The sequence below is a fragment of the Prunus dulcis genome, chromosome 1 (genome assembly GCF_902201215.1).
Source record: "Prunus dulcis chromosome 1, ALMONDv2, whole genome shotgun sequence".
Lineage (NCBI taxonomy): Eukaryota > Viridiplantae > Streptophyta > Magnoliopsida > Rosales > Rosaceae > Prunus > Prunus dulcis.
This window is the reverse complement of record NC_047650.1, coordinates 35712581-35727152: the sequence shown is the minus strand read 5'-3', so window position 1 is coordinate 35727152 and position 14572 is coordinate 35712581. Positions and strand designations below refer to the sequence as shown.

At 37.7% G+C, this 14572-nt stretch overlaps 1 protein-coding gene across 5 annotated transcripts; it reads left to right on the top strand.

Annotated features, from left to right (window-relative positions):
* The first annotated feature begins 6386 nt into the window (after positions 1 to 6386).
* Positions 6387 to 14275, top strand: LOC117630853 (transcriptional corepressor LEUNIG). Of its 5 annotated transcripts, none has more exons than XM_034363694.1 (19): positions 6387 to 6577; positions 6806 to 6920; positions 7369 to 7466; positions 7620 to 7729; positions 8026 to 8496; positions 8575 to 8660; positions 9007 to 9085; positions 9153 to 9228; positions 9448 to 9497; positions 9815 to 10114; positions 10249 to 10443; positions 10556 to 10801; positions 10911 to 11028; positions 11851 to 11960; positions 12146 to 12295; positions 12594 to 12749; positions 12854 to 12970; positions 13450 to 13656; positions 13848 to 14275. In XM_034363694.1, exons 2-19 carry the CDS (start codon positions 6889 to 6891, stop codon positions 13989 to 13991), a joined length of 2745 nt encoding a protein of 914 aa, XP_034219585.1. In that variant the 5' UTR covers positions 6387 to 6577; positions 6806 to 6888; the 3' UTR covers positions 13992 to 14275. The 5 variants fall into 5 exon arrangements, with proteins under 5 accessions (XP_034219585.1, XP_034219567.1, XP_034219576.1 ...); XM_034363676.1 differs by having other exon boundaries at positions 10884 to 11028; XM_034363685.1 differs by having other exon boundaries at positions 8572 to 8660.
* The last annotated feature ends 297 nt before the right edge of the window (positions 14276 to 14572 follow it).

Below are 14572 nucleotides of genomic sequence, written 5' to 3'. Positions count from 1 at the left end.
TGAGACCTGAACATCATATCACAATATCTTCCATATGCCGGTACAACTAAAGCTATGTATGGGGTCTGTCGACACGCCGGATAACCTACGCCACGTGCGACGTCAACATAATATCACATAATCTCCCCATACGCCGGTACAACCAACGCCACGTATGGAGTATGTCTCAACGCCGGATAACCTACGTCACGCGAGACTTGAACATCATATCACAATATCTCCCCATACGCCGGTACAACCAACGCTACGTATGGGGTCTGTTGACACACTGGATAACCTACGCCACGTGCAACCTCAACATAATATCACATAATCTCCCCATACGCCAGTACAACCAACGTCACGTATGGGGTCTGTCGACAAGCCGGATAACCTACGCCACGTGCTACCTCAACATAATATCACGTAATCTCCCCATACGCCGGTACTACCAACGCCATGTATGGGGCCTGTCCACACGTCGGATACCTAACTTTTACAGGGTGATACTTGTCGTGTAACTGAATTCCGAGGAGGTGCCTAAGGTAGTGCGTATAGCACTTCAAACTGACATTCTAGACTCTTTTTATACCTTTACAAACATATATAAAGATATATATTAATTCTAATATTGTGTAAACCTCAACAATAGTTTAGCACCCGATAATCTCTTTGGGAATGTGAGATTACTCCGGGAGACTCACGGTCAACCAAGGGTCAAACTACCCTAACCCTGGTCAAACGGGCCCACGGGGCCCACGACCTCCAAATTCCAATCCGAAAGTTCCTATAGGTTCTACAAGGTATAGGATCGTCCTGCAAGTTTGGTCCAGATCGGGCGGTCGGATCGCGCACGATCTGACGATTATTATAAAACATAAATTTCAAATTATTTAATCGGAACATCCGGGACTCCGATTTGAAACCCGTGAATTCCTACATGATCTTAGAAATACCTAGATTAACATATACTAAATTTGAGACCATCCAACGGTCCAAACCTATCGAACCCGGATAACGCGCAATAGGCGATATCCGTTCGATAGTCAAACGACGTGCGAATTGAGATCCGCAAAATCCTACGCACTCGTGACAACCTAAGGATCTCATCAAGACACAATGAAACTTCACTACCCTCGCCCACGCGCCAGCAGCGCTGGGTGCCCAAAGCGATTACGCATCGCCGAAAAATCTCAAAACTACGGCTCCAAACTCCTACCCTAGGTATAACACCCTATTTGGAGCCACTTTTATTCTTGGACCTACCCCAAAAACTGACCGGAGGTGGCCGGAATCGCCATCCCAAAACTGGCCTAATTTCAATTCCTAAATCGAATTACCTATGCTAAGAATCGATCGAATCCTACCCAATAGGCAGCTAGAGCATGAAAAGTAGGTAAGAAACTATACCTCACTCGTCGGAATCGGTGGCCGGAGGAGGGAGATCGACGACGGAGAAGTTCGGACGACACCGGCAGCTTCTTCTCCATTTTCCGACGAACTCAGGGCAGCTGGAGGCGAGAGCTGGCTGGGGTTGGAAAAGGACGATGCCTCGGTCATTTTGGTACCAGCGCCGTTGTCATCGGTGGCCGGAGAAGAGAACGGTTGGCCAAAACGTGGCCTGCTGCCACTGCGCGCTCGAGAGAAAGGAGAGAGAGAGAGAGAGAGAGAGAGAGAGAGAGAGAGAGAGAGAGAGAGAGAGAGAGAGAAATCTGATTTTTATAAAAAAATCCCACTTCCAAATATTTACGATTGTGCCACTGAGTTTCTTTTGACCATATCTCTCTCGTTACAACTCCGATTCGAGCCCACCACGTGTCTACAGAATCATCTCAGTATGACCTATCGAAAAATACTAGTCACTGCCCGAAACTCCTTTTGGATAAGAAAATAACCAAAATACCCCTACCCCAAGGGTAAATTTGTAATTTTACTCAATAATTTAAATAAATGGTTAAATTTGGAGTCGGGGTGTTACAACCATTGCAAGTGAAAATGAAATTCAGTTTAATAGCTACCAAAAAAGTTCAATAAATTGAACTATTGAACTAAACTGAAATGAATTATTGAGCAACCATTACGAATGCTCTTAGATAATGAAGTAATAGATAAATTGTGCTAGAGCAAGCCTCTGAAACTCATGTTAGAGATTCTTAACATTGTTGGTCTTCATAATGCATCAACAATCAAATTCAATTACGTGATGTCATATAAAAATTCAATGCATCTCACAAATATTATAAAATTAAAAAATAAACGTTCTTCTTTAATAATATAAGTACGAACCTAAATTATTGTATATTGCTAAACTGTAACAAGTATGATCAACCCATACGGCTTTTGACCGAAATAGTCCCCTAATTTTTGCTTTAGTATTGTTTTGGTCTATTAACTAAAATTTTCATTTCAATTGTCCTCCAACTCTTTATTTGATATCAAAACAATCCTACTGTCCAATTTTTCGTTAAACTAAATCGCGTGGATGACACATGCTCCAATTTTAGAAGTAAATTGGACTTTTTACCCACAAAAATATTAAAAGTACAATTTATAAATATTATAAATTTAAAACAAAGTTAAAAAAAAGTTAATAACACAGTCAGCTCCCACCTCCATCTCCCGAGTACACCAATACATAAAAGACTGAAAATATTATGCAATACACATAGGGTATAAGTACTATATATTATGTAATGTAATTAAAGACCTAGGAGGAACTGGTTCCATACATATATATATATATATATATATATATATAGAGGTCACATGCGTATGCAATAAAACAGCGGATAGACGAGGCATGGGGAATTTGGGTTGTGTTCTTGTGGGGGCATAAATGATGCATATGACTCAGACTCAAAGTTAGATGCTGGGCGTATCTATGAAAGTATAGCTTGGCATGACATGGCATGCAAATGCACTGATATCACTGCTTCTGCATGCATGCCATCTTCCCCGTAGCCCCATGCAATAAGTTTCATTGTATGTATATAACTTCAAATAATTCCTGCAAGTTTTATGAGATGATGACGACGATATAATATGATACAGAAGGGCCCACAGAGAGAAGAGAGAAGAGAAATTCTCTTCTTCCTTTGATGAACCGGGGCCCACTTGGATCTCAGTGGCATGTTGCTTTTGCAGCAGCTTAGCTCAAGCTGACACATTTTTTGCATACACACACTGGGAGCAGCAAGCTATGCATATATAGATATAGAAAACTATGCATCATAGCATTGGAAGAGAAGAGAAGGACCTCTCAATGGCCACCCTTTCTTGACTTCTTCCTGCCCTTTTAAATTATTCAATCTCCCAAATATATATCATGGTTTATTTGTTTATTATTATTACGTACTTTCTGCATCAGCAGTTCGTCAATTTTTTTTTTCTCTGTTCCTTTCTTCTTACTTTGCTGACCGAGAGAATGTTAGAGGGAGGAGACACTTCAATGGCTACCTTATTCTTTTTGTTTATGATCAATTTGGGACCAATTATGTTACTTTTTCTCTTCTTTTGCTTTTGGTTTTTTCGGTCGGGATTTTGCTTTTCTCTTCAACAAATACGTAGATATATATATATATATGTTGATATATTGCTAATTGTAATTTAACGCTTATTAAAGAGTATTTTTTGTCCAACTCTATGTTTTGTGACTCTGATTTGATTGAACTCACGAAGTATAACTGGATTGGAAAGGATAATAATTAATCAATAATGTATTTGGTACTCCACATGATTAAGGGGTCGAATGAACTAAAATATGATATCACATGCTCTAGTATAAGGTTAGACATACAATCTAACTTAATTCCAATTAGGTTGTTTTAGTGGGATTCGTAATCCGACCACATTTTGCCCCAATAGAAATAGACACAATCCAATTCAGTTTATTTTTAATTAGGCCACTAAACATTTGACTAGGATTATGAATCACATTCAGCCATATAATCTACCACATATCAAACGGTAAAGTGCAAATCAGAAAAATGTATGAATTTGGGGGTGCAATTCTTATTGTTTGCACTTAAGATTGAGGTCGTTTGACAGACCATTTATGTAAAGTGCAAACGACGTTCTACGTAATTTTCATACCTCCAACCCAATCCCCAAATGAAAAAGAGGTCGATTGTTAGGGCCCATCAACAAGCTTCGTTGAAGGCCCAGTTCCAATCAGAAAAACCTAAACCTAACCCAAACCCAATGATGGCCCGACCAACCCAATCAATCTCTTCACGATCACCCAAACTGTTTGCACTTTGTTGTAGCACCCTTGGGCCTTTATTTATTTATTATAATTTAAATGAATTTGGAATTGGGGCAGTTTAGTCATAATACAAAGTTTTTATATTTATTTGTCACTCCAAAATGGCTATTTCCTGATTGGTCTAAAATTGACTTTATATTTTTCAAACCAAGATAAGAAAGTGAAGAAGTTTCTGGACTTGACCCAACATGCTTTGCTTTGGTCTGTTTTTCTTTGTTCAGAAATACATAGGTGTTCTCTGGTCAAAGCCTCAAAACACAGAGCTACAATTATTAAAGTAAAGTAAGCCATTCCCTCTTTAACCCACAGAAAGAAAAAAGAAAAAAAAAACCATTTCCGACACTGAGTTGACCCATTTGGACATCTTTGTAATTTATGTACAAACTATCTTTCTTGCTCCCATAACTAAATTCCTTGGTCTCTTTCTTCCCCAAACACCCAAAAACAGTTTTTTTTTTTTAATTAAAAAAAATTTTAAATGATCTCAGTGTGATATAAAGCTAATGAAACATATGATATGGTCAGTTTATGGAATCTCCCAAAGTTCTTTTGTGCTGGATATGAACAAAAAGTTTCTACTTTAGACTATCCTGGTTTTTTCTGTTTGTCAAAGTTGCTTTATTTATATTAGCCTGTGCCAGTTGGTTTTTTATTTTTTATTATAACAAGCGATTTTATTAGAACAACTACAAAAAAAAAAAAAGTACAAAGGGAGCCATCTCAATTAGCAGTATGACGAATATGGGTAAATTTCTCCAGTTACTTGAGCCAGCATAATCTTAAGAGAATCAATCTAAATAATTACTTGTCTAAAACCCCTATCTACCGCCTTCATTGTTCCAGATTAAGGCAATTTCATATTTGTAGTAATTTAAGGACATGTTAGTATTCTTGTCAATTTCTTTAAAGATGCAAAGGACAATTTCGTCAACCCAAAACCCTTGAGCATAAAAGCTCGTACGAAATTCTCCCCATTTCATATTAGGGCTCGAAATTCAACAACTAATCCCAATTTTTGAAGAACCCTAAACTCAAATGACCAATTTCAAGCCCTAATATGAATAGGGGATTTTCAGACGAGCATTTATGCTCAAGGATTTTGAGTTGACGAAATTGCCCCTTGCACCATTAAAGAAATTGATAGGAATACTAATTTGTTATTGAATTGCTACAAATGCGAAACTACAGGATAAAAATTGACATAATTGAAACTACATGGTCAAAAATGATTGAAGTGCCAAAATACAGAGATCAAAAATGACTTTTAGCCTAAAATAAAATAACAAAATACCAGTTGGGTGAGACCATGAGATAGAGTTGGCCTTGCTGTACTTTTTACCCTAAGTCTATGAACTTGTCTTTCTTGCCCTTAAAAGGACACAATGTCTTCAGGTTGTGCACAGTGCATGCATCAAATTATCAACAAAGAATGTTTTGTGAAGATTCAAAAGCTAGCTTGCAATTTTATCTAAAAGCCCATTTTTATTTTACTAGTTTAACTAGATGAGTTGCTAGATTGGCTTGAAGAGATCTCTTCTTCAATCATGCTAATTAGACAAAAGATAGACAACAAGATTGAATTTTGTAAGGTTGTTGGGAACTTGGAATCTGGGATTTACCCATTTGGATTAGTCTTAGGCTACCATTATTTATACCTAACTATATCCAGTATTACAACCCTATTAGCTTCATGATTTTTTTGAGGTCATGAATGTTTCTTAGTTTAATATGATCAAAGTTTTAGTTAGGCTAGCCACCTAACACGAGATGAGTGTATAGAGAACCTAGAAAGTGTAGAGGAGAATCAAAATGACCAAAGCTTAGAGCTTGTCATTAAAATAAGTAATTATCAAATTTGAGAAAATCTCTTACATTAAAGTAATTAGGTCATCGATTATCAAACATCGCTATCTGATGTTACTAGTTCACGGTAACGATAATACTCTCTTGTTCCTAATTAAGCGATCAATACATATGGTAACTACAAATTATTCTTGGTTAGCTGTACAAAATTACAGACGCACCACTTACTCAACCCAATGAAGTGCAAATATGGCAATAGGAAGGGGTATTTCAGTCATTCCAACTAAAAGCTCTGCAGTAACTCAATGGTCTTAGGTTGAAAATTTGACAGGATTTGAGGGCTGATTAAGTAAATTATGGGGAAAACCATTATGATATCTGCAACAGCAGCTCAATCCACCAACAGTCCAACACTATCAGAAAAATTCTTAGTACCCTGAAAAGAAAAAACAAAAGTAAAAAAAGATGAAATAAGAACACAACAACTACTATTTAAAGCTCAAAAACAAAATAAACATTTTTGGGTTCAAGGTATCTCTATCATCTTTCCCTTTCTTTATTCATTTATTGAATTAACATCAGCTGAAAATTATATATGTGCAATATTTTTTTTGTCTCTGTATTTTCCTTTGCAAAAAACCAGAGGTTCTGCATATGTTCACCCAACATCTTTTCTCTTCCCCCTCTTGCTCTTACTGTACATTCCTTTTTTGTAACAAAAATTTATCAGTTTTCTCTTCTGGATTTGATATGCTTCAGAGCTGAAAAGAAGCGGAATAAGATTGTTACCTCAGAATCAGACAGTATTATTCAATCTCGGGTGAGTTATTGCATTCAACAGAATGTCTCAGACCAACTGGGAAGCTGATAAAATGTAAGTTTCTTATGCAGATTGGTCAGTTTCTCTCTCTCTTTTTGTCTCTGTTCCCTATCTGGGTTTCTGTTTTCTTCTCATTTGCTGGCCCCCTCTTGTTGTTTCCTGGTCGATTTGGGTTCTGGAATTTCTGGGTTTTGTTACTTGCTGCAGCCGTTTGGATTCAAGTTTTGTTCTTTATCCTGTTTCCATATATTTATATGTTAATTTCAGTCAGTGTGCGTATTCTAGGGTTTGTTTCTTCTGATGGTTTTGAGTTTGGGCAGTTGTTGATTTTTTAAACTAATTTCTTCACTTCTTACTGTAGAATTTGGGTTTCTGGACTTAGCCTTGTCTAGTGCATTACTTCTCTTCAAAGGGCTCTCTATAATTCTATTACTCGTACTAATATTTGGGTTTTTATTAACCAGAATACAGTCTTTAACATCTGTTTCTGATTGACTAACAGGTTAGATGTGTATATCCACGACTATTTAGTGAAGAGAGATTTAAAAGCTTCTGCTCAAGCTTTTCAAGCTGAAGGAAAAGTATCCTCAGATCCAGTTGGTAAGCATCTTCAGAAATTGTGACCTAAGGAGTACAAAAACCTTTGAGTGATGGAAATTATTTTTCTTATCACTATTGAAATGAACTTTTTTTTTTTGGTTGCTAAATTTCCATTTTGATTGTTTATGAATGTTTTCGGGAATGGGTTTACAGCTATTGATGCACCGGGAGGTTTCCTATTTGAATGGTGGTCAGTTTTCTGGGATATATTCATTGCTAGGACTAATGAGAAGCATTCAGAGGTTGCTGCATCTTACATTGAGGTTAGTTTGAGAATGCCTTATTGCCTATTAGTTTTGTATATTCTGTAGGCCATATATCATTTACAATGTGAGTTTGAAGAGAAAAGAATGGGGTGAGTTTGGTTAAGTGGAGACTTATTTCATGCTTTATGCATTCTCCACAAACCATTTTAAATGGAATGAGCTTCTACTCTTATTGGAGTGATATTCTTACTTTGTTCAAGGAACCTATGGTGGAGTAGATTTTGAGAATTTCTAACGGTACTTATAAAAAAATTTGGTACCTATTGGAAGCTCATGATATATTGCAAGCGCAGACACAGTTAATTAAAGCAAGGGAGCAGCAGCAGCAGCAGCAGCAGCAGCAACAACAACAACAACAACAACAACAGCAGCAGCAGCAACAACAACAACAGCAACAATCCCAGCAACCCCAACACTCCCAACAACAGCAGCAACAGCAGCAGCAGCACATGCAAATGCAGCAGCTCCTGTTGCACAGGCATGTTCAGCAGCAGCAGCAACAGCAACAACAGCAGCAGCAGCAGCAGCAGCAACAACAACAGCAGCAACAACAGCAGCAGCCACAGCAGCAACAGCAACAGCCACAGCCACAACAGAGAAGAGATGGGGTCCATTTCCTCAATGGAACTACAAATGGGCTTGTCGGAAATGATCCTCTCATGCGACAAAATCCTGGAACAGCAAATGCAATGGCCACAAAGATGTACGAGGAAAAATTAAAACTTCCACTTCAGAGAGATTCTTTGGATGATGCATCTATGAAGGTAGGTGAATTATCCTTGTTATTTTGAATAAAATGACTTTCACAGTTTTCTAACCGTATTAGGAACAATCTACAGCAGAGATTTGGTGAGAATGTGGGCCAGATTTTGGATCAAAATCATGCTTCAATATTAAAGTCAGCTGCAGCAGCCGGCCAGCCTTCAGGGTGCTTTTCTATAAGATTTTATATCTTCCACTGTTCTTATTTGTTTGTGAAACGATATGGACTTGTTTGTACTTATCATTTTATCTTCTATTCTACTAAATGCACAGAAATTAGGGTTTACAAAAGACATTTTGATATTGTTGATGGTAAATTTGGGATTGCTCCAATATTGTATTTTTAGAATTTACAGTAGAAGTGTGACCTGCATATGCCATGGAAACTTGTAGAATGTTATTACATATGCTGTGTCTGCATACTCATTGGTCCAGGGTTTTAGATGTGGAAGCTGTTGCTAAATCCTTCTACCAACATTAAAAATAAAAACAGTGAACTCTTTATTTTTCAGGCAAGTATTGCATGGTACAGCTGGTGGGATGACTCAACAAGTGCAAGCTCGAAATCAGCAATTGCCAGGGTCTACACCGGTATGCTTCGTTTCATTATATATTCTCCTAGTATTTTTTATGTGTTCTGACTTATACATGGAATCAGGACATAAAGACTGAAATCAATCCAGTATTGAATCCCAGAGCTGCATGCCCCGAGGGATCATTAATAGGAATTCCTGGTATTCTCGCCTTGTCCTTTCCAATGTTTGGTTGACTATGTCTCACTCTTTTGAATACCATTAGCACAGAATGATCCACTGTGCTTGTTGGCCATTTTTATATTTAAGTCTGGCATACTAAAGTAATTTTGGAGTTAGGAGTTGCAAAGAGTTTAAAAGGGTTGTGTTGGTATTGTATAATTATGCTTGTAACTTACATGTAAGAGTCTTTTGTTTCAGGATCAAATCAGGGTGGTAACAATTTGACTTTAAAAGGATGGCCCCTCACAGTAAGTTTTTGATGGCTGGATAGATTTTTAGTTTCCTACAATTAGAAAGTTTGTTGTGTGTGTTTGGATAATTTGTTTTGTTTAGTTTCCGATCCTGTATTAACACAGTGGTAATATATATGTTGAATGCATCAAAGTGACAATTCTTTCTGAATTTTGAAACTCGATTGTTCGTTGTTGTCTATCTTTGAAGTTGAGAATCTCAAAATGATCAAATTCTTGTGTAAATTCATAATCTTTATTCTTTGTTTGATATGCATCTGTGAAGCTTAGAGTCTCTTCATTAGTGCTATACAACTTATTTTTCTCCTTGTTAGGGTTTGGAGCAGCTTCGCAGTGGGCTTCTTCAGCAACAAAAACCTTTTATACAAGCTCCCCAGCCCTTTCACCAGCTTCAGATGTTGACACCACAACACCAGCAGCAACTTATGCTTGCTCAGCAAAATTTGACATCACCTTCTGCAAGTGATGAAAGTAGAAGACTAAGAATGCTAATGAATAATCGCAGTATGGGTCTTGGGAAGGATGGCCTTCCAAATTCTGTTGGTGATGTGGGATCACCTCTTCAAGCTGCTGGGCCTATTATGCCTCGTGGAGATACAGATATGCTGATTAAGGTGCTCTTATCTCTGTAGATTTCCTTCTGCTTGTGGTTGTAGTCGATATGGTGGTGTTTCCCCCCTCTGTGCTTCCACATGTTATCAAAAAGTTCATTGTCCTTTAGCTTATGAGAGTGCCTGTTTATTTGTAGTTAAAAATGGCTCATTTACACCAGCAACAAAACAGTAATCCACAACAGCAGCAGCAACAGCTTCAGCAGCATAATCTTTCTGCTCAGCAGTCGCAAAGTTCAAATCTCAATCCCCACCAGCAAGATAAAATAGGCGGTGCTGGTAGTATCACTATGGATGGTAGCATCTCGAACTCCTTTCGAGGAAATGATCAGGTCTGTCCTTTTATTGTTTTGGGGAGGGGGAAAGGTTGCTGTTCAACTTAATTTATATGTTATATATAATTCTTGGGAAGGTTCCTGACATAGTTTTGGCAATGCAATTAAGGTTTCAAAAAACCAGGCTGGGAGAAAGAGAAAGCAGCCAGTGTCATCTTCAGGTCCTGCCAATAGCACGGGAACAGCAAACACAGCTGGGCCTTCCCCGAGTTCAGCCCCTTCAACTCCCTCAACGCACACTCCTGGAGATGTAATCTCAATGCCTGCCTTGCCCCATAGTGGTAGCTCCTCCAAGCCTCTGATGATGTTTGGCCCTGATGGTACTGGGACTCTTACGTCACCATCAAATCAGTTGGTGAGCGACTTCTTCGACTTCGTGTATTAGAAGGAATTGGCAACTCCTTGCATGTGTTCTCATTGGAATTCCATTTTGGCAGTGGGATGATAAAGATCTTGAATTGCAGGCTGATATGGATCGATTTGTAGAGGATGGTTCTCTTGATGATAATGTCGAGTCTTTTTTATCCCATGATGATGTGGACCCTAGAGATGCTGTTGGTCGATGTATGGATGTCAGCAAAGGTGCGATGGATGTCATTTTATTGAATGAATATTTAGTTTAAGATCATCCTGAATGTAGTATATGCCATATTTTTCTTCATTATTTTGCAATTCTTTTTCAATTTCTCTAATGTTAAGTGGATAAATACATTAATAAAATACCGGGCACTGCAAGTAATAGGTATTGAATCACAAGTCTCAATCAAACATCTTTTTTTTTTTTTTCATTAGTTTTTTTCTCACTTGTATTAACTACCATGTGTTTTTGGTAATTGTGCCATTCACAAACTTAGAAACAATGTCAGTGCATAATCCCAGCATTATATATATATATATATATATATATATAGTCCCCTTCTACTGAGGGATCCCTCAAATAATTTTATTTGAGGGACACCCTTTAGGGTCCCCTACGATTTTTTTTTTCAACGATCCAAACCATCTATTTTTTAAGTCTACATTCATAGATCATCCTTGCAAAAAATTACAGAAATCGAAAACCGGTTCAACATCCAATTGTGTCCTACAAAATCAATGAACACACTTCAAGAAAGTACTAAAATTTCAATAATTCAATTGAGTGGTCAAATGATATCGGATTCAAGTGATTTTTTGTAGAGATGATCTTTGAATGAATATCTACAAAATAGACGATTTGGATTAGTAAAATACAATACGGAATGGGCTCTACAAGGGTGTCCCTCAAATACTTATTTGAGGGATCCCTCAATGGAAGCACTATGTATATATATATATATATATATATATATATGTTTTTAAATGTGGTTGTGGTGAAGCTACTATCTTTTACTTTGAGGGCTCAGAATTTGAATTTGACTTTAGGGTTCACATTTACGGAAGTACACTCTGTTAAAGCAAGCACAAGCAAGGTTACTAGCTGTCACTTCTCGTCGGATGGAAAGTTTCTTGCTAGTGGTGGCCATGATAAAAAGGTGAGTGAATGAATGTCTAATTGCTAAGAAGTGCTGTGGGGAGGAATCAACGCTGCTGCATATTGATTCTTCCAGAACATAAATGTGAAATTGCTTGTTTAATTTACTTATTAAAAGCAATAAGGTTGTTTTTTGGGGTCTTGCATTTACTTATTGAAAGTCTTCTTGATATATGTATGATGCAGGCTGTATTGTGGTACACAGATACATTAAAGGTAAAATCAACCCTTGAAGAACATTCAGCTTTGATCACTGATGTTCGTTTTAGTCCAAGCATGCCACGTCTTGCAACGTCTTCATTCGACAAAACTGTCAGGGTCTGGGATGCTGACAATGTTAGTGGAAAATTCTTTCATTCTATTCATCTGCTTAGCTTATACTTTAAAAATAACCTTTTGTTTCAAAAATCGAATACTTTAAGTAATCAGACCAAGTATACTTCTAGATTGATCTCTATCATATATTCCATAATCTTTCCCATGATAAGTTTGTCTTTGTGCTGGGTCATTGCTGGGGTGCTGAAGTGGTGGCTCTATTCTTAAAAGTGATGATGATTTATCTTTTTTGTATCTTTTAACTGTGACATGTAACGGACGTGCTGTATTAAAGCATCGTTATGTCTTTAATCTGCAGCCTGGCTATTCTCTCCGTACCTTTATGGGACATTCTGCCTCTGTTATGTCATTAGATTTCCACCCAAATAAAGATGACCTTATCTGCTCCTGCGACTCGGATGGTCAGATACGCTACTGGAGTATTAACAATGGCAGCTGCTCAAGTGTGTTCAAGGTAGAATCTTGTCTATTTGGATGTAGAAGTTCAGTGGGGTGGGGTAATAGTGGTTCTCAGATTATTCGCATTTTTATAAATTGTGTCTGGTTTGTACGTATTAGGGTGGTACAGCACAGATGAGATTTCAACCCCGCCATGGAAGATTTCTTGCTGCAGCGGCAGATAATGTTGTATCTATACTGGATGTCGAGACACAGGCTTGTCGGCATTCATTACAGGTCAGTTTAACTTCTGATTCTTTCTTGAGTTCTATATCAACGATGATATTCTTTTCGGTGAATAACAGTGGCATTATTTCCACAGAAAAAAAGGATCCTGCTTGACTCTTATATACTTTATTTCTTTTTTGGGTTACATTGGAAGGGATCAGACCCTTGACCTATCCTAATCTTAACCCTAACCCATATCCCTACCCTCCCTCACCACTTAGCTAACCTAAAGGGCTTAGTCTGATAATCATTATTGTGGTCTCGTTGCAAGTATCTGGATGGTTCAGGTGTTTGTTTCACTGGGAAACGGTGATGTTTGTAGGATTAAATATTTCGTTGAATTTCTACTAACGTATTTATCTGTTGTCTTTTGGCACTTGATGCAATTTGATGTTCCTATACAAATTCTTGAACTATTTACTTCTGTTGTCCTAATATTTTCATGTAGATTCTCAATTGTGTTACTTGGAATTTGGTTTTGAATGCAGGGGCATACTAAGCCTGTCCATTCTGTGTGCTGGGATCCATCTGGCGAGTTCCTTGCATCTGTCAGTGAGGACTCTGTAAGAGTTTGGACACTCAGATCAGGAGGTGAAGGGGAATGTGTTCATGAGTTGAGCTGCAATGGAAGTAAATTTCATTCATGTGTTTTCCATCCGACGTATACTTCCCTGCTGGTCATTGGCTGTTATCAGGCAAGTCAATTCTGCATTATTGCACTCAAGTAATGTTTGTTACATTTTTGGTCAGAGACCACCATTCTCTTAAGCTGTTAGGATGTTTGTTCCTATTTTACCTGTTTCACTGCCATAGAAACGATTCTTTACTGATGGTTATGTTGCTGCAAAATATCACATTTGATGATTATCTGGGAAAATAATTGCAGTCATTGGAGTTGTGGAACATGACAGAGAACAAGACAATGACTCTATCAGCGCATGATGGACTTATTGCTGCTTTGGCTATGTCAACTGTTACGGGTTTGGTTGCTTCGGCTAGTCATGATAAGTTTGTCAAGCTCTGGAAGTGAAATGATTGTTACTCTGCTTTAACTGTACTTCACAAAATAGGAATAGGTTTCTACCAGTCTTGGTCCAATGCTTTGTAGTTTGTCTTTTGGTTGCTCGATTGATCGTCGTCTTTTGCTTTTTTGGATCTCGAACTTCGGCTCCATATGACCCCCAGAAACTGACCTTGTAAGATTATTGTTGTATTTGTCTACCTGTTACTATAATAGTAAACCTGGAAATCTGTCATGCTTCATGGAACTCTTGTAACGCTCTTCAAACAGTAAAATAGAATTTTTATGATTCCTTTCTCATTTTGTTTCATTTTGGTTCAATGCAAACTATATAATTCCAAGCTCCCGAATCTCTTTGAGATGATAATTGTTCTCTCATCAATGTCCATTTCGTCAGTTTAAATGGGTTCCTGTGCCTTCTGTGCAAACTGTTTCAAAGTTTTTCTATACGTATGAAATTTTACACTTAAGAGAGGTCATTAATAAAATTGAGGCTGATTGCGTTTCGTTGCTGCCTAAAACTAAGCAAATGAAAGACCAACCGCTAAGAAATTTGTTTCAGATCCTGTGCTTCATATGTCCGTTACTTC

Excerpts from the sequence above, each read along its gene's own strand:
- LOC117630853 (XM_034363667.1), top strand. The coding sequence starts at position 6,889 with ATGTCTCAGACCAACTGGGAAGCTGATAAAAT. Across the intron at positions 6,921-7,368 it reads AACTGGGAAGCTGATAAAAT|GTTAGATGTGTATATCCACG; the intron begins GTAAGTTTCTTA and ends ATTGACTAACAG. Across the intron at positions 13,657-13,847 it reads TGGTCATTGGCTGTTATCAG|TCATTGGAGTTGTGGAACAT; the intron begins GCAAGTCAATTC and ends AAATAATTGCAG.